At 37.2% G+C, this 20,535-nt stretch overlaps 2 protein-coding genes across 7 annotated transcripts in view; one reads left to right on the forward strand and one right to left on the reverse strand.

Annotated features, from left to right (window-relative positions):
* The window catches only part of mcph1 (microcephalin 1), a 32,020-nt gene extending 12,661 nt beyond the window's left edge, over window positions 1-19,359 (forward strand). Inside the window, exons 14-15 of one of the 5 annotated variants that reach the window (XR_005637199.1) lie at window positions 18,520-18,774; window positions 18,876-19,359. Coding sequence is in view for 4 of the 5 variants with exons in the window: in XM_039784938.1 (XP_039640872.1) it covers window positions 18,537-18,774; window positions 18,872-18,924 (291 nt within the window). In the remaining variant the exon portion in view is untranslated. Of the gene's footprint in view, window positions 1-18,519; window positions 18,775-18,871 lie in introns of all 5 variants that reach the window. The other 4 variants (XM_039784940.1, XM_039784941.1, XM_039784938.1 and 1 more) reach the window with 4 other exon arrangements.
* On the reverse strand, window positions 367-14,184 carry angpt2a (angiopoietin 2a). Of its 2 annotated transcripts, XM_039784943.1 has the most exons (10): window positions 13,825-14,184; window positions 13,531-13,742; window positions 9,342-9,497; window positions 8,101-8,222; window positions 7,761-7,999; window positions 7,230-7,357; window positions 6,800-6,901; window positions 6,037-6,203; window positions 4,318-4,448; window positions 367-2,575 (listed from the first exon to the last, which is right to left on the reverse strand). In XM_039784943.1, the coding sequence occupies exons 2-10, from the start codon at window positions 13,558-13,560 to the stop codon at window positions 2,403-2,405; spliced, it is 1,248 nt and encodes a 415-aa protein (XP_039640877.1). In that variant the 5' UTR covers window positions 13,561-13,742; window positions 13,825-14,184; the 3' UTR covers window positions 367-2,402. The 2 variants fall into 2 exon arrangements, with proteins under 2 accessions (XP_039640877.1, XP_039640876.1); XM_039784942.1 differs by having other exon boundaries at window positions 13,531-14,184.
* Window positions 19,360-20,535: the final 1,176 nt, after the last annotated feature.

The following is a 20,535-nucleotide window of genomic DNA, read 5'->3' on the forward strand; positions in this document are numbered from 1 at the left end:
CTACTGTTGCCCGAAAGACTGCTTTCCTTTACTTCCACTCTCTACTACTTCTTGCTTATTCAAAGATAGTTTTGTTTGTATGCCCCCTGGCGTTTCAGAGAATACTGCAACAAACAATGTGTTGAGCATGAACTTCTCGGTGCATGCTTGTAGCTCACATGCCATCTACGGAGGCCAGTGCCACGGTGTCTTGCACAAGTATAAACAAAGCTTTACATGCGAAAACAGAAGCTTTTATTTTAAGGTAATAAAAGTTACGTAATTTTGCTTTAATATACTTTTAAAGACTGGTTTACATTTCTTCAGTTTCATAATTATAATTCTTTTCTTTATATAAATCATTTTCTACATATAAGTCATCTTTGCAACGCCCCGTTTTGAAGCACAAAACTAATAAAGGCTTGTTAAACCAAAGCCGAGGAAGTTGGACGGAAACCTGCTAATTTTTATTGCCAGTCATCCATTTTCAGTCCGATTGTTTTTCCCGAAGCATCCTGTGTGAACTGTGAATGTTGCCTCTTCCTGAACTCATCACTGTCCGCTCCTGCCACTGTGAGGGAAGACGTGGGGTCTTGATGCAGACACATTTCATCACATTTCCTCTTGAAATTGCATGATGGCTTTTGTTGTGAAAAAGTATTTTTTATGTCCCCATGGCTGTTTGTCATTCCTTTACACTTACGGGTACATTCAAGCGTTTGGCAACCACATGCTTCCCTCTTTTATTTATTCCCTGTGCCCTGTGGAGCGTGATGTTGCCTTCAGATGTTGTCAGGTTTATTGATAGACACTGATTTTAGTATTATTTATGTAACGTAAAAATTATGTGCCTCTGTTCAAATAACGATGCATGACCTCCGAAGACTGAGCTTGCATATCACATGAGGCCAATGTGTGATTTTGTTTTTTGTCATTTTAACTTTATCTTAACCATTTGTGACAATGAAGGTTCTACTGTAACTTTCCCTTTATATCCTTGCATAAGACCATTAAGGGATCTGTTACAAACAATGATCAGGAATGCTTTATGGCTTTATTGGACTGATCTTTATATTAATCTGATGAAGTACTGTGCCTTGATTTGTCAGATATTTAATTAGCTGAATTAGCCAAAACCAAAACATTCCCATGTGGCTGTTTTATCCATAAACAACCCCAAATTGACTGTGCCACAACATGTATCAGTATCACACTATAAAATTAACATATACTGTGATAAAAGATTTGATCCATATTGCCCACTATTAACTTTCCCCATATCGCTCTTCTGAAGATTTGGTGGTTAGATTTGAAATGTGTAGTTAAACAGTGATTAGTGACCTTAAAGCAACAATAGAAAATGCAACTTTTGAACATTTAATTTTTTTATTTTGTACTTGAAGTGATAAAACGTTGCTGAAAAGGTTGTGGTGATCTGGCATTTTCGTGTCAAACTGAATTGTTGTTGAGAAGGACTTTAGAGCTTACTTTTAAGCTCTGTGTCTTGTGGTTGTGTTTAATGTTCAACTTCAGTTATTAAACAGCTGGTAGAGTATTACAGTCAAACACTCCAACAAATCTAAAGCCAGTGTATACTGGTGAGAAATTCAGCTTCCCCACTTCCACAACCTTTTCATAAATTGGATGTTAAAGCTTTAAAAGAAATATTGCATAAATAAAAAAGATTGCAAAAAGATCGTCATGCATGAGCATGTGGGAAGGTGCTGCAGAATTATATTAAAAAAATTCCCCTTAGTGTAGCCTATGTGCAATAAAATCATTAACTAGCTAGGATTCAAGATGTCAAACTAACAAATCTCCCTCATATAATAATGTTAAATATCAAACTTAAAATCTACATATAAATTAAACAAGAAATGCACATACATTCTCAGGAGAAAAACAGCATCGTAAGAGAAACATTTTCTGTGGCATTTTTACATTTGCATTTACATTTTAGGCATTCAACAGAAACATAATCACTTTGAGCCAGTTTTTCTGTGTTGTACCATTGTCTCTTTCTTTTTTTGTTTTTACAATGACATAGGCAGCTATTATTTAAAACATAGTTAAATGGGTGCTTGAACATTAAAATCTTTAAAGACATCAGATTAAATAATGTCACAATTTACTCTGGCCTCTTCTGTATGGTTAGCTAGCTGTAATTACTCAATGTAATTTTTATACCTAATTATCTATACATACCATTCATAAGTATTTTCAGTATAGATATTTGTCATTTTGTCAGTCTATTTCAAATTACTATACACATAAACATGCACAAAATATGTCTTTCCAAAGGTATGTAAAAATATGTTCATGAAGTGCTTTGGTTCCCTTGAGAATTCTTATTTTTGGTTTTGTTTGTTGCTGTTCGTCAGACAGAATTTCCCTCCCACTTTGTTTAATCTGAGCGTGACAGTTCAAAGGGAACCTGAGAAGTCTGCTGGTCTGATCATCATTGTAGTGGACTTCAATGAGTAGCCCGAGCCTTTCCAGTAATACCATTTGATTCCATTGAAGCGATTTGAATTTTGGCCTTGTTGGTAATACATCCCATTCAAGTTGGACGGACCACAGGCATCAAACCACCAACCTAGAACATCAAACCAAACTTACATTTAGATGTAATGTTGTCAAAGAGGATAATGCATGCAACTCTGTGTATAACAGGGATGGCTTTTGCCGTATTTTGATAGTAAGTATGATATGGTAACCTGTTTTTAGAATGGGCTAGTTTGGTGGGCTAAATACTATCACACTTGTCATTGATGATTGTACATGATTGTACGTAGCTATAGGATACTTTGGATACTTTTGGATACAAAGCCCCTTTCAGAGCTAAACCATCTTTATGTTCTCTTGTGGTGACTTTTAATCAATTTATACACTTTACTAATGCATTGTTCTTTTAATTTAGAAACCTATTAATGAGAGTTAAACCATCTGAGTTCACTATAACTGAAACTACAACATTAAAATTGTATGTATATGCAGGCTTTCTTTAACTGTGCCATCTGGAGACTGCCTACACTCCTCTAAAACCTGAACAGTTAACAAGCTGTGACATCTACTATATAGAATCAATAGACAAAGTTGAGATTTAAACAAAAAAAATGAGCATTAAATTACATTTTTCAAGCAATAATACCGGTTGTATAGCTTCTATGTAATGAAAAGCATTAATGCACTTTTCAGCTGTGTTGCACTTTAGCTATAGCTCAATCTATGTCATGTCATTATGTCATCACACAAGCAACTAGAAGCTACTTGTTCAAAAGTGGAAGTACGTGTCATGGTGTCAAGGCAGGCATTTCACATTTGGCAGCATCTAACTGGATATGACAGTACAATTGCTACTGCTCTTATGTAGAGGTGTCATCATAGAGATTGTTAGTTATCGTGGACACATACCCCTTTTAATTTGAATATAACAACTGGGCTGTCATTTGTAGTCCATAGGAATAGCATGTATATCTGTAAACAGCGTTCAAGCAAACCTGAAAATCTAATCTTTCAGTTAAAAATAAATGATTGGAGCTCGTAATATGGTTTAACATACTTATGGTTTCTTACAGATTTAGTAAATTCATTCAAAGCAGAGCCTGCTTTACTCTTTAACAGTGTCATGATTGTGGATAATGGGCATATGAAGTCCCCTGTGAGAGAGGCCTCATGGGAAAAAGGGAGAGGGTTAGGGTTTTCATGCTTTAATGCTCACTTGGCAGACCATAATACAGAGGGAGACTAACTTCTGGCAGTGGAGTCACTTTCAAGGGAATGGAGGAGGACCTTTAAGCTACAAGAGGAGAGAGGGAAAAGGTCTGTTCCCAGGCTATGAATGTCAGCCATTGTAGGCGCTGAATTCCCCAATGAGTTGATCAGTGATTAACTCTGAGCTAATTGTGCTCTTTGACCTGGCCACAAAAGTAAAGGCGCCATTAAAATGCCCTTGAATATTTTTTGGGGGGGGTTCCAAGATTTGGGTGGATTGGAATTTGTTCCACAACAAGTGCCATCACGAATCAACGTGATTATTGTATTTTCCTGACGAGCACAATAGACCTTTTTCACGGCAGACATGTTGACATGTCATAGTAGGAAAAGCACAGGTGTATTCAAAACCATTAATGATGGCTGCATTCCACTTAGGAGAGGCCGTGGTATTGTGCATGCTGACTCACTGAAATAGCTTACTGGGACACTTGATGGAATTGAGCCATTGTTAAGGTTATCAATTTCAGCTATGCTTTTCCTACTATGACAAGTCAAAATGTCTGCTGTGAAAGAGGTCCATTATTCAAAAGCTCAAGTTATTTACAAAAATGTGTTTCTTACCCCCTGTTGTCAGTTGTGAACATTTGCAAACACATTTGTCGTTGTCTGCATCCTTTGTACTGAAATCACTTCCTGGCTGCCCGATGCTGCTTATTTTGCCTGCTGTTCCACTGAAGCCTTTGAGGTGTATCCTGTAGAATGGAAAAGGAAAAATGAAGGAGGAGGTGTGATTGCTGTTCCTCAAAAGGCAGCGTCCAACTCCCTTATACAGTTCTTCACTAGTACTGGATCTAAAATGGAGTTTTGGCATAAGGATGCATTACAGTTTTGTTCAATACTATACAATAATGTTCATTTTTGTTGATGTTTCTGCTTATTGTGATTTTCACAAGCAGCTTGGCAATTTCATATGTTGTCATGCTATTTTTGTTTTTTTCCCCAAAGGATTTGTGTTGTGCTATTATGTGAAGTTTCTTTGTAAGAGTTATTTGGGAATACTGAGTCAACTAACTGGAGACATAGTCAAGTAGACTTAAGACCTAAAAAGAACTGTGTTGAATTGGAGCATTTCAAACTCTGTTTGTCAAATTCAAAGGAAGGATCCATTCCACTCTTGAAATCAGCTTAGGTTGGGAAAATAAAATACTTCTGAAGGTTGTGTTATTGCCAAGAAATGCAGACTGAATGTTCAAAAACCAAGGCATTTTATGTATTTCCTATTTTTCAAACACTGGCCAGTTTATTACTTTTTTTGGGGCTGATTCCAGTACGTCAGTATCAGGAAATAGATAGTCTTATACAGCAAAGAACCACTTTCTATAATGTGTTTTGCTTTTAAGTAAAACTAGGAGGTCAGCATTTATCATGAGCTAGTTTTTTCAAAAGTAGGTTTCTGGCGATATGTGTGATACTCTGTCAAAATACATCAGTCAAGACTGTAGAATTAATCCTTGCACATTAATGCTAGGACTTAATAACCAGAGTGAATTCACCACTGTCAGCGTGTCCATTAACGTGGTGTCATCTTGCCTGTCAGTGAACCGACTGTAGTGAATTAGCCTGATAATCCGACTGAATCGTTTCACTTCATTTTTACATTTATTTGAATTGCTTAAAAAAAACAGATGTGGGTGACGATTCAGAAGTATGGATCCAGGCTAGTAAAAAATGTTGTATGATGAAATAATTACAGCCAGGGCTCCTATGCTTTTAGCTTTGGGGAGAAATTTATGAATGAAATAGATTGCCATTACACTACATGTGAGTTCTATTGATGGTGCTATAAAGATTATTTTTATGCATCTTGTTTGAAGGACTATTGCCTCTGTAGGTTGTCACTAACATAGTTTTTAATTTCTTCATAATAATTGCAAGGCTTTGAGTTTTGAGGCTGTGCTTTAGTTTTGCTCCTTGATTGAAAATTGGCATCCGTTTTGGGTATCTGTTTAGGATAGCAGACTTCAAAAGCACTGTTGTAAGAGAGACACATTATTTCCTGAAGGGCTTCTTTATCCTTAACAACTTGAGCTAATGAACTGTACATTTTTGACTTAAAACAGAAATTAAACAAAATGTTTAGTATTTGCTACCAAGCATCTGACCCACATGTTTTTTTCAGATTATTTGTTTTTGGCATTTAGGCCTTTATTTGATAGGACAGCTTAGACATGAAAAGGAAGAGAGCGGGGGAATGACTTGCAGCAAAGGGCCGCAGGTTGGATTTGAACCTGTAGTCGCTGCAGAGAGGACTGAGCCTTTGTACACTAGGTGACAACGTACCTGTAATTTTGTGCTTCACTGTCGAGAGAAAACTGGTCATATTGTGAGAATTCAGAGTTTCCTTCCCAGTCGCTCAGCTGGATCCTTAGTTTATAGGACTGTTGAATTGTCAGTGTGGAGACAAATTCATTTCCTAACCAGAATTCACCTGAAGGATCTCCAAACCCCTGAAAAGACACAAAATAAATGCAATTAAACCTTGTTGAACCCCTGCAGGAAGGGCTTGTAGGTTACTTTTTCCATAAAAAAACAACAACAAACAAATAGAAGACCACCATGTACATTTCCTGGCTACTACACTGAACGTTATTTTCCCTGTAACTAAAATATTTCATCAGAATACTGAAGATACTTTCAGCAGTTACACAAATATTCACATTCCCAATGAGATGTTGATAAGAAATACCAGTTTTTACTGAACTTGCATTGTGGTAGGAAAAAAGGAAATGGCATGAATGCTTTCCTCGGTAAAGATTGCTTAGTAGGGACTTGAGGTTCTTTTTGGCACGGCGTTGTCTCATTTATCTCCTGTTTGGCATTGGCAATGCTGGTCTATTTTTGGGAATCATCTAGACCCCCTAGATTTTAAGTTTCAGATGCACTGCTCTGTGTTGTAGTACAATCACCAGGCCTTTAAATCACTCTCAGTTGATGGCCAAAACCAAATTTGCTCACTGTATTGGAATGAATTGCATTGGGAATGAAAACCGTAGCCTAGGTTATATTTTTTTAAAGGGAAGAATTACTTCTTGATAGCTTTTACCTTTTTGTACTCTTGCCACGTACGGTGAAAGTCAACATGGCCGTCAAAGCGTTTTTGTAGTACTGTCCACCCACCTCCTTCTGTCTCCATGTCACAGAAAGCCTTCAAACACAAGGAAAAAGGAGTTCTTTGCTCATTTATAATTTAACAATGCTGTCTTATTTGAGTTTGTTTAAAATGTGTTAAGTTGCACGGAAGGTACACAGAATTGAAGTCCAAGTCTTAACTGAAAAGTTTCTAAGGAGATCACCATTTTAGCTCAAGCATGTACATCATTAATGGAAGTTTAAGAACATTTTTAATTGAACTTCCCCACCCTCAAACACAATACTGTTTACTGAGCATTCCAGAGGTTTTATTTACAAGATTGAGTAAGTGTTGATGGGTCAGTGCATGCCAAGTCTGAATCAGTTAAACAGGATTACTGTACCTTAACCTCTATTGTAGTGTTAGGTAATGTGAGAGTGTGGACTCCACTTTGGGTGTTTCCTGCCTTAAAGACAGCAGCACAGTCCATGAATGTGGTAGGAGTGTCCTGCATCATGACAGTTTTGCTCTCTGCAGAAGAAATCAGCCTTGTTATTTTGACACACAATTGTATGGCATTTAACCGTCCTCCTTTGATAAGTTCACATCGAGGAAAAAAAAAGGTCACATTCATTTCTTCAGTGTTACTGCTTTTACAGTGAGGCATGTGATAATTCAAGTTATGTGATGATCTTTTGTGCAATTCATGACAACTGCACAACGACACACAATGGCCTCAAAAAAAAAAAAAAAAAAAAATTGTTGCAGGGCCATTTGATTGGATTAGTTTGTGCAGGCGTTAAATTGATTTCAAGTGGCTACAGCGGACTGTGGTTGTACTGGCAGCTCCCAAGTATGGATGTGTTTTACAAATATGAATATAAAACTTAAGAGTGCATCAAAGAGGTTGTGATGACCTGAAGTGCGGACTCACCTCGTGCTGAACCGACAGAGATGGTGTGAATGAGGTTGTTCACGGTGTCCAGTAGCTCCTGCTGCTGAAGTTGCAGTACAGTGTTGTTGGAGGAGACTTTGAGCAGCTGTTGCTCCAACTCGCCGATTATGGAGGTCTGCCTCAGTATTAGAAACTGAAGCTGCTCTTTTTCATCGCGAAGCATCTTCAGCTCCACCTGCCTCTGCTCCTCGATCTCCTCCACCTTTTTCTCCAGAAAGCTGGGAAGAGGGTAACAAGTTCAGCGGTGCACATTAGCACAACACTGTATTGTTTAGTATGGCCTGTGATTTTATGATATGTTGTGATTTGATGTCCTCACCTGTTTTTGTCATTCAGCTTGCTGATGTCATTTGTTTGGACAATTAGTTGTTTTTCCAACTTGTTAGTTGACAAGGAGTTTTCCAGAAGTTGACGCTCAAGTCGAGTTGTATGATGAATTACCTAAAAACAAAAGAACAAGGCGAAGCAGTTCAGTCAAGCTGTATACAAGAGATATCTTGTAAAATGGTCCATTCGTCCATCAGTAGATTTCTAAATGCTCCTGAGTGCTATAAACACTTTGTACTTCACATTAGCCTCAAGCAGGTCTCGGGATCCTCCAATAATGCTATTTGTTTCTCCACACAACACAACATGGTCCCAAGTTTAACTCACAACTAGATACAGGTTGTGTTCTACTATTGATATTTTACTGTGAAATTATGCAGTTGCATCTGACATTTCTCCAATACAGTATGCAAATAACATGACTTGCAGCAATTTAGAAAAAAGAAAGTAAAAAAGCTTGTAACATAGAAGAAGGTATGGCAAAAGAGCAATAAACATGTATAAAACAATCCTAAAAAGTTTTTTTCGTCAACAGGCAATTTGTCAAAATAATTTGTTCAAAATAATTGTCTTCCATTAGTGGGTCAAGTTCAACACAAGCTCAGTTTGCACCTCTACCGTGAACAACAAACAGCCATTTGCAAAATGGAAGGAAAGAACAACCAAATTCCAATACAGCAGACATACCTGAACAAGGGAAAAATTCAAAATCCACCTATTTTCACAGACCAACGTATTGAACTAAACTCTGCGGTTAGGGACCTTGCCTCTAATTTCCCAGTTCGGAGGAACTGAACTCAGCAAAAAGCAGGTTGTTTACATGGATCCAATGGAGCTGTTGATGCCTTTGAACAGACGGATGTCTGATTGTGACAAACTGATAGACCCTTTCTTGGGAATACGAGTGTGCTAATAACAGGAAATGCTGTACAGTTGGCTCACATAAGGTCATTGACGTGTAGCCACAATAATAAACTGACACAGTCATGCCTGTTTTTCCCTCTGCGTATTTTCTTTTACATTTTTTAATGCAGTGTATCGCAGAGGACACTTAGGCTTGCATCTATGAATGGAAACAAAGGAATGTTAAACATGTATTCGTGTCATTAAAAAACAACTTTACCACAATTTCATTAGCATGTTATTCTGTTAAGAAGCTTATTATGCTGTGTGTAAACTGTTTTGACAGTCCTGTTGCATAGCCTGTAAAAGTAGCGGGCAGTACAGCCTCACCTGTGCCTCCACATTGGTCAGTTTCCTTGTTTGCTCTGCGGTTTGACTCAGCAGGTTTGTTCCAATTTCAATCATCGTAGCTGTGTGGTTGTGTACAGCAGTCTGTTGGATTTGGACCATGTCCTGCTTCATGCTGTCCTGTATGTAGTTCTCCAGCTGCAGCACAGAAGCAAGACAATTAAGCTTAGACAGTTTTAAAGAGTCATTGATTAGATTGATCTTGCAAATGCCATTAGGAGCACTAGGAGGAGGTAGAGGAACATGCTTTTCTCTAAGATTATCTGTCTCGTGTACTACTGTAAGTATATAGTGACGGTGTGAGCAAATATGACAAAAGGTTATTTTTTACATTTGTTTTATACTGAACCTTATACTTTATACTGGAAATATATTGATAGCGCTATAATAGAGATTTATGATCAAGCACCATTGTTCAATTATTTAAATAGAGCTCTGGATGAAGTTGAACAGAACTGTCCCATGACAAGGTATTTTAAATAGTTTTTATTATATGGTGTCAAATATTTAAAATCTTCTTTAAATTAAAACATAAAAATCATTGTTTTGTCCTGAAGGTCAAAATGTGGAAAGTAATAGATTGTAATATGTTCTTAGGAAAGTAATTAATTGATCTGTTTCAAGATTCTTTGACTTATACATGGTAAACACATTTACCATTCTGATGTAACCTTTCCCATATCAAACCTCTTAATCATAGGAATAATACAATGAGCATAGATGGCCTCAGGATGTGAAATGGTCAGTGTTTCATCTTTACGAGATTTGTTCTCATTTACCTTACAGTATTGCCAGATTTAGACCGAGACCAATCATTAAGTTATTTCCTGCATGGTGTTCCTGAGTGGCAATCAGGTCACACGACTCGTAAACAGGATGGAAGTGTTGAATGAGGAGTTACATCCTTCATGACAGTATGACATGTGTGTACAACTGGAAACCAGTGTCAGTTTAATATCTTTGTCATCTGCAGTAAGTTTGCATAATCACTTTGGTTATTTTCTCATCAGTCAGCAATGCAACCCCAAACAGACAATTTTTTTATTATTTTTCTTATGGAAAATACAAGTAACATTTGCAATTAGTGCTGATTTTGTTTGTCTTCCTTTCATGACGTCAAGTTTGTTTATGTTCTTGGATACACAAAGGGATCTGTAGTAGGTGGAAGGCTGTCATTTGAAATTTTGGCAGGATGTCCCATTGACAGTCATTGATCTAATCAGTTGTTTACTCCATGCGCCTCAAAGGCGTCAGTGAGGAGTAACTGTGTTCCTCAACAAATTGTTTTTCCTCAGTTGTCATTAGCTGGTGCAGTGTAAAAAGGAAGGAAGGAGAAATTAAGTGACTATTTTAAATATATATATCACACCTGATGGAAGTCTACTGTTTACTGATTTGGAAAATCTTTTCGAAATAAAGCTCAGAAAAAGCATTTTTGTGGATCATAAGATGGCTACTTTTTGTAGGCATCCTGAATGTTTATGTGACAGCAGTGTGAAGTTATTCAAGCTTTTAAGTGACTGATTCCTCTAACTTAGGTGGCGATTACTTGTTTTCTGAAGTTATTTACACTCTTCCATCCCTCAAGCCACTTCTGTAAAAGAGGCACTACCATGATTAAGTAAAGTTCTATATCATCCATCAATCCTTCTATTTCCTTTACCTGTTTAATTCTATTTAGGATAATTCCATCACAACATGGAATAGGTACATTATACCCTATGCACCTTTTAATCAGCAGTATAATTACATATATGAATTTAAATGAATTAAGGCTGCACCCAAGGTAGCCAGTATTTTGTTTTACTACTGTCTAGCTGTAGGAGAAATGTGGTTTTCTTTTATCTGTAATGACATAAGTTGTGACAACTGACCTCTCTACCACATTTAACCGCTTATCAGGCTAAATAATTAAATAGTATTTTTTTACACATTTGTTCTGGGTTGCTAAGCTAATAATTGCCATAGCACACTTGCCTACTGATTTTACAAAGGTTTACAAAGTCTAGGCTAATTCTTCCACTTTGCAGAGCTGTGGTAAGGTATACTATTTAATAGTGAGAATATGTATTGTATTTGGGTGCTTTAGTTAACACAAATCTTTATGGCAAATTATCAAGTTAACTTTAGGAAAGAACGTTTGTGTTGTGAAACTTTAACCATCACACCTGAGCTGAGATTTCTCCCATATTTACTGTATCTTCTAATGTGCAAATTAATTTGGTGAAGTCGCACAACAGAAGAAGGCACTGGAGTCCTTCATTTAAACACAAACGGCTATGTTGATACAGCTAAATCTTTGGTGATATATCATTAATCAGCAGTGTTTCTTTTTAGGGGTAGGGAAAAAAATGGATTCACGTACGTATCAGGATTTTTTTTAGACAAATTTTAAAATTGATTCTTTTCCCTAGAATACTTTTTTCTTTTTCTTTTTTTTTTTTAAACCAATGGTTCACCTAAATGTTTCCTGTTTTACGGTACCGCAGACGGCGACATTATTTCAATTTCCAGCAAAACCGAGCGAAAGCAGAAAATGCAGAAAATACATGTTATGTACTGTACTTCTTTACAAATTAAATAAATGTCAGACTGACTTTTTTTAGAAAACAAATAGTTTTTAGAGATGTCAAATGATATATTGTGTCTAGAATTATTCAACTTTTGTTTTTGTTAAAGAAGGAAAAGAAAATCGCAATACTCAATACTATCGAATCACAGTACTTGTAGAATTGCAATAAATGAAAATCGCAATACACATTGAATCGGCATCAGTGTATCGTGAAAGAATCGAATCGGTACAAAAGTATATTGTCCCAGCCCTCTTCCTTTGTATGTAAGAAATATGTAAGCCGTGTTAAAATGTTCACTTGTGCTGCGAGCAGGCTTTGATTTCTGAGGCAGCACTTGAGCTTTTGTGCCCTCTGAGCGCTCCTGTGGAACAGTTTAGAGCTCTTTTTATGTTACGAGACGGGAATTGTGTGATCAAGCTGTGAGGTGTTCTTGTCTTGTATAGTTCTGATCAGTAATTACACTCTAAAGAGGGAGAAGAGAGGGAGGTCGTTCACTTCTTTCAATCACATCCCTCGTGTGGACAACTGTGTTGAGTCATTAAACCCATCATGTCCTGAAAGAAAGTGTTTCACAGACAGATTTTTTTAAGTTTGTTTCCACATAAGACAATTGTTGTTGTTTTTTAACAAAAATATGTCTGGTAATGCTGTGTTTTTTTAATATGTTATAGCTCTGACATAACTACACATTTAGACAAAATTGTTCTAAACCTTTTCTAAACTGATTATGTCTTTTGTTAAGTGGAGCAGTTTCATCACTCTTTTATTTTGTGGTATTGGTCAAGCCTCACTCATTTTAGTATGCCACTTAAAGAGCTAGTGGTTTAGTGTGAGCCTCAATAATCTGCCCGTCTCTTGAAAACAAAAACAGCATCCTTGAAAAACAACTTTCTTTTCATGCTGGATGTTAAAATGTGCCGATGTTCCACAAGCTGAAGTACAGTATTAGATAATTCATCAAACGTTTTAGTGGTCTATATTTCATCCAAATGATTCTCATGCTCTATACTAGGTGTTTGATTTCCTTTCCAGAAAATTGTAAGGAAGTATGAATGTCTCCAGTGACACCTGTGCAGAGGAAATATAGCTCCTCAGCACATGTTGTCCTTTTACACATCATGCTGCTTCAGATACCTAAGTATACTTCATCCTAGAGCTGGGCAATATATCGATATTATATCGATATCGTGATATGAGACTAGATATCGTCATAAGTATTGTCTTTTCCTGGTTTTAAAGGCTGCATTACAGTAAAGTGATGTCATTTTCTGAACTTACCAGACTGTTGTAACTGTTCTATTATTTGCCTTTGCCCACTTAGTCATTATATCCACATTACAGATGATTATTTGTCAAAAATCTCATTGTGTAAATATTTTGTGAAAGCACCAATAGTCAAAACTACAATATCGTTGCGGTATAGATATCGAGGTATTTGCTCAAAAATATCGTGATATTTGATTTTCTCCATATCGCCCAGCCCTACTTTATCCTATTTACCTCTGAAACTATCACTCTCAAATAACTGTAATCAAGGCAATCAATGATATCACAGTCTCATGTATTGATGTGATATCATGGGTGTGACACAACTTTACCTTAAGCAGCCACTGTGTGTTGTTCTCCATGATGATCTCCAGTTGTTCCAGCCTCTGAGCCGACTCCTCGTTGTCCACAGGTCCATCCTTTTGAACTGGATAGTTGTAGTTGCTGCTCTGGGTTTGGCAGTTTTCCTGCTCAGGCAGCAGAAAAGTGTAGCTGCACGGCCCGTTTTGGATCTGATATTGTCTCTTACCCACAGCACTTTGTCCTGTCCCCAGACAAAGGCAGAAACTTAAAACTAGTAAGTCCACATTCAGCATCTTCATAGTATAGCTATATATAATATTTACCTTTTACAAAGTAAGTACAATTTTAAGTCCTTGGATTTTTAAGTTGACCGGTCCTTAATCTTCTCTCAATGACTGGATGTCTTCCCTCAACAATCCTCTTGAGGTTCTGCAGACTCTGTTTATTACCTCTCAGTGGAAGGAGGAGAAAAGGGCATCAGGAATTAGAGGTAATGTGTCATTCCCTTTAGGTTACCGGTTCCAGACTGCATGTGCTCTTCTCATCAAGCCCCCAACCACTTGTTTGAGCTGCCCATTGCCCCTCTGATTAGCTAACTGTGAGTCTAAACCACTCCCCCCTCACTGCCGCCACTCACTGTGAAGAGCAGTAAAGTGGAGATTCCTTTCAGTGTACACTCACTTCACAACAGCAGATGCACAAAACTACACACTTTCCACTATATCCTCTGTTATACCCACGTTTTTTTTTCTTCTTTAGTTGAACAACCACTCAGGATGCAGCTGTCCAAATTCAGCACACACTGTGATAGTAGCAGTGTCCATCCCATTCATTGAAAAATGTTTCCCGGCCTACAACAAACACACTTGCATCTTTAAATGGGAGATTTAAAATCCACTGAAATCTACTGATTTTCCCTTTTCCTGAGAATGTTTTTCCATTTCTTTTTTTCACCATTTTGATTTATTTCACAAGTTCATAATGTTATAAAACCATTCAAAATTCCCAGGTCTTTCTTCATGTCTCATAGTCCACAAAGTCTCATATAATCGGTTATTGGTACAAACTAAAGTTGCCACTTGATGACCTCTGACCACAAAATAGTCATGGCTTTTATATTTGCCTTTGCTTCAGGGTAGGTTTTTGCAAGAATTAGATGAAATGTACTTGGCAGATCTTTATCTGAGTCATAAGTATAATGAAGCATGATTTGCTCTTACCTTTTTCAGATAAAAAAAGGTTGTTTGTTTCTTTGTTTTCTCTTACAAGAAAATGCAATTTTGTAAGCGTAGGCTACCTTGTTAGATGAGAGATTTGGTCAGCTTTTGAATATGTGGGCAAGTCGTGTTTGTTTTCTGTATCCTGTCCCAAATGTTCACGTCTACACTAGCTTGAAATAGTACCACAAAAAGTGATCCGACGCATTGTGAATCTGTTGAGCGTAACTGTTAATACTGTAAATGATCAGACCTAATAATAATATATATTCTATAAAAAGATTGGATATTTTCCAGAATTATTAAAGTCAATAGGCATTTTCTGAGTATCTTTCAGACAACATGCCTGAAAAGATTGAATTAGTAAGTTGTTTTTCTGTGGCTTAAAGAAAAAATGTTTTTAAGTAGAAAATGGTTCTGAAAATGAATCACCCTTGGTTTACGTTTTCTAGAAAAATTAGGGAACTGGCTCCCCACAACATATAATGATACAGCCATATACTGTACAACTTTTACCTGTTATGACTTTCCTGCAAGACACAAATAGAAAGTTTGGGGCATTTTCCCCTAATTGCAGCATTATTTAAGTATTTAAGTCTGTCTGAGGGCTCTGGGGAACAGATGGCAGGTGTGTAATAGTGCAGGAAAGGCATTGACCTAGGAGGATGTTTTGTCCTATACTGCAGGAATGTGCCTCCGTCAAAGACAATCTCCTATTGATTCAGTAGCTTCACTCTTTACTCCCCCTAACAGTAAAGTCTTTGAAAATAAGACCTTGGTCCATTTTTAACAGTCTGTAAAGTAATTGTAGATCGATTGAGCTTTATATTGTGTACTGAATAGTCATTTTACCATGGCATAATCACATTTTAGTGTTAACTGCACCATTTTTAATTTTCTGACAGGAAAGCCGTAGATTTGCCCTGTGCAGTTGGATAGAAATACCGAAACAGAATTGTAGGAAGTAGGCTGATGTAATAGTTACTGTATAAGGGAAATGCAACATATTTAAGGTACATTACCAAAGAGGAAGGACTTGTCGTCATTCTAAAAACATTAACTTTTTTCAGGTGTAGGCTGAATCACCCAAACTTTAATGTCAACAGTTGAACACACAGGGAAGGAAACATACCACACACTAAACATGCCCTCATGCTACAAGCAGACAATGTGACTTCTGCTGAACTCTCTGTTAATGTATTCTTTGTATTTCTCCTAGTTTTTAAAGCCTCCTTTCTCACAAAATAGACCTTACATATAGTCTTCAATCATTCCCTTTTAAAGTGCACAATGTGGGTTAATGTTAACCTGACCCTGTCTCTGAACCCTCTGACCAATCCTTGATTACTTGACGTTAAGTAAAACCTGTGTGAACATTGACAAAAGACTAAAAGCGTTAAAGTTTGTTTCCTGGCATTCAACTTTAGAATAGAGCAGATTGTCCCCTTCAGTTTAGCAACTGACCCCTGCTGGATACAGAGCAGGCCCGTGGTGAGAGCTTAGGGTATCACTCAGCAAACCCAAAAAGAAACAGAGCCTCAAAGAGATTCACATCATTTAGTTAGACAGAGCTGACAATACACTATGAACAATGTGGGCTGCCGAAATGAAACCAGGCACATAGGATGCCATTGTAACTCACCTTAATGCAAGTTCAACAGTGAGCAAGGAGTTGTCTTATTTAATGGGATTGTGATGGGATTTGGTGTTATTTAAATCTAAAAATATAAGGATGCCTTAAAGTTAAAGGTTAACTTAAATAGTGGTGAATATTTTGTTTAAAGTTTGTTAAGCTAGTTGCTATTAAATTTCAGTAGTGGCTGTTTTTCATGTGCCACATTCTCACAGCTTCAGCTGTATCACTAGCAGCCACCTTCAGGCCAGTTTCAGTATTGAATCACAGTTTCAAATTGGTGGCTGTGATGACTAACAATTGATATCCTTCTGGGTTTAAGTGAATACTTAAAGGACAATTCCAGCGCAAAATGAACCTAGGGGTTAATAACATATGTGTATTGAGTCAAACATTCCCTGGGATCTGTTTTCATGCTAATCGAATGCGTCTCTAGCTTTAAACAAGCTACCGCAAACCGGTGGTTAGCTGCTAACGCTAGCTTTTGGGGCAGAGGGTAAATCGCTATTTTATACCACTAACAAGGCTACAAATTTCACCACGCTTCAGCAGTAGCATAATGAGGGTCCCTACATGTAAACAGAAGCATTGAGAACTTTATAAGTGTACAGACAGTTTATTAAAAAGATAAAGACAGTAGCGTTCATGTTTACATGCGGGCGCCATCTTGGAAAACAGTCATGAGGAACGCCGTGCAACCAGTAACATAGCTCAAACGCAGCGTTCGTGATTCGACTGTTCATGACTGTTTTCCAAGATGGCGCCTACATGTAAACATGAACGCTACTGTCTTTATAATCTATATTTTTAATAAACTGTCTGTACACTTACAAAGTTCTCAATGCTTCTGTTTACATGTAGGGACCCTCATTATGCTACCGTTGAAGTGTGGTGAAATGTTTAGCCTTGTTAGTGGTATAAAATTGTGATTTACCCTCTGCCCCGAAAGCTAGCGTTAGCAGCTAACCACTGGTTTGCGGTAGCTTGTTTAAAGCTAGAGACGCATTCGATTAGCATGAAAACAGATCCCAGAGAACATTCGACTCGGTACACTTGTTATTAACCCCTAGGTTCATTTTTCGCCGGAATTGTCCTTTAATTAATTCATCAGGGACAGCCCACATTAATCAAAATCAATATGATGTAAATGTGCCAGGTTGACGTTATCATCATGGTTAGTATTATTTTAATGTTAAAAAATGTTCAGAAATTCACTATAACTACCAGAGAGAAAGTTTCTTGAAATCCAAACGCACGATTAATGCTGGGAAGTATGTCAATGTAACAACATTCAGAACAAATTTATTTTGATGAATTTAATGAACAATCAGCAGGACATTAATTCAACTCATAATTCACTGTAAGTCACAAATTAAACTCAGAATTCTTAAAGGTGCTACACACCTATAGTCCACCCACACAGGTGTTTTCACTTATGTTGCCTTATTAGGCCTCTCAGGACAGGGTGTGTATATGCTGTACTATACTTGACTGACAGCTCCCTCACTGTCCTGTTAGCTTTGTTGCACTGGTAGGCCTTTTTTTTTCTGGAAACAGTTTGACATGTCACAGCAGGAAAAACACAGTTGTAAAACCCTGAAACTGAAGCAGCTAATTTCTGTTTAGCTGCTTTACTTTTAGGGATTTGCTAATGTGCAGGCTGGCTCACTGTCACACTGGCATGGCTTACTGGGACACTTAAATTAATCAGAGACATTGTTAATATTATTAGAAACACCTGTGCTTTTTCTACTATAACAAGTCAAAGCATCTGCAGGTAAAATATGCCTATTGTTATTCATTCATAGAGGTTGGTGATATAATGTAATTTTCAGCTTCAACCAGGTCTAATTAACCAGAGTAACTGAAAACTGAGTGTGCTTAACTTACTCTAAATGTTGTAACAGGAAATTTTTAAGTTGACTTGAAACTGATAAAGTAATTACAAACTCCAATGAGTTAATAGAAAAAAGATGATTGGACTGAATTTATTCTTGGACGAGTAACTTCCTGTAGTTTCCAGATGAGCATGCTTTCAGCATGTCGAGCTGTTGTCTGTTCTTCTGGTGTATGTTTTTTTTTTACAGAGAAGCTGAACATGATCAGCTTCTGCGTCATTGTATCCTGACTGTACCTCTCTGAAAAGACTTAATTTGTATGGTCATTAGTCAGTTTCTCTTCTTAGATTTGTCGTCTCCAGAGGCACCTGTCTGCCGGGGAGCACCAGCAGGACCTGTTCCAAGGCCAGCCAGCCATGTTTGTGTCCCATCACTCCCAGCCACCCACTCAGAGTCTGGTGGAGCTGATCCAGCTCTGTGGAGGAACAGTCTGCAAAACTGTGCGACAGGCTGGTATCTGCATCGGGAAGTACAGCGGCAGGAGACCAGAGGGAAGCAGGATCCTGTCTGAGCAGTGGGTGCTGGGTGAGACGTTTTATTTTACACAATCTGTGTTAAATGCAAAATTCCTTCATTATGTCATTAGTAATTGTATCTCTCATTTTTTGTGATTTTATTTCAGATAGTATCACACATTTGAAGCGGCTGTCATATGATAACTACGACTTGAGTTGAAATTGATGTTGTGACTGTTCACATACACTCAGTTTCTACCTTACAGTGTTTTCGCAGGTTTATCGTCCTGCTTGTATTCAGGGGCTTTACATAAATCCTCTGAAATATTCAGTTTTGAAAGACTTTATTCCCTGGTTACCATGGAAACATGTTACCTCTGAGGACTAGCAATCATTCAACAGCACCCTAAGTTACTGTGAAACATGGAAAACTGCTTTTACATAGTGCATGTTGAGCCTTTATTATATATTTTTCCTATAAATTAGTGTGTAACCAACAAGGCAGAGAGTGAGCTTTAGGATTGTTTTTCATTCATAACGCTGTGATTTTAAAAATACTTTCTGAGCCAGTTTAACACTCTTATGGAGATAACACACTGTATCCTTACATACATGTTTTGTGGTGTCATTTTTAATAAATACTTTTTTTATTTGATTTGATCATTGTTTTTTTTTTTTTTTTACTTGATCTGCAATTGACAACAGTATACACGCTGCAGATGCCCTCTGGACCAAAACCGATATCACTTCTTTTTTTTTTTTTAGTGATGTAATTTTCAATTTTCCAGGATTTATTGAAATTGACTTGTGACAAGATTAATTTAATTTGAGAGTAACCACTTGTTTTTGAAAAGGACAAATCATAGTGGTTTAATGGATCAACCTTCAAAAGTGTCCATTCAGCTGTGTCACTGGGTGACAGATGGCAAATTAACAAGCTGATGTATCACAGCATGTACTCACACTTAATCAGTCATGTTTAGGCAGCAGAGATGGAAAGTGACAAAATTACTCATATAGTACAATACTTTAAATGTACTAAAATCTTACTTGAGAATTCGTAGTTTTGACAAACAGATGTTTTTCTAAATTATGTAATACATGCATGTGTAGTATGTTAGTTTCATAAAGTATAATGCAAACACTATAGAACAGTGATTTGCCAAGTAGATGAAGAAATTAGTATCTAGCTGTAACATTTACTTGCCTCTTTGTCTTTGCACCCAGCATTTGGAGCCACTTTATCAGGCCAAGCCCAGTAAAATAAAGAATTGTATAACTATTTAATTTCAGATAGCATTCTGGGCAAGACCTTCTGTTATCACCCCACCTTCCCTGCAAACATTACTAAATCATATCTGTGTCAGATTTAATTATTTTGTATAAAATATTATAAAATTGAAATGAATGTGATGTGAATCTTTTGTAAGAAAATAAGTAAACGCTATGACTTGCTTCTGAAAATGGTACTATGCATGTACTATGTAATTTGTGGGAAAGCCGAATGAACGTATGGGAAAGCAGGACCAGACTTGCAGGAGCATTATGGAAGTCATGGTGCGCTCCCGTCCATTGGCTGGCATCTACACGTCATTTGGCCAATCAGCTTCGTCGATGTTACATTACGTAGGGAAGCGTGTGCGTGACATTTGCTGCAAGAAGCTAGTTTATGAACAGCTTGCCAAAGATGAACTAGGAAAAGAAATAGAAAATATTTTGCCTGTTAACAACTGAACTTACGTTTGGGTTATTATCGTACCCGCATTAGAGAAGACAGTTTATATCAAAGGTAGCGTAAGGTAAAACTTGCTGTCTAGCTAAATACGTTAAA

The sequence above is a fragment of the Perca fluviatilis genome, chromosome 19, assembly GCF_010015445.1.
Source record: "Perca fluviatilis chromosome 19, GENO_Pfluv_1.0, whole genome shotgun sequence".
Classification (NCBI taxonomy): domain Eukaryota; kingdom Metazoa; phylum Chordata; class Actinopteri; order Perciformes; family Percidae; genus Perca; species Perca fluviatilis.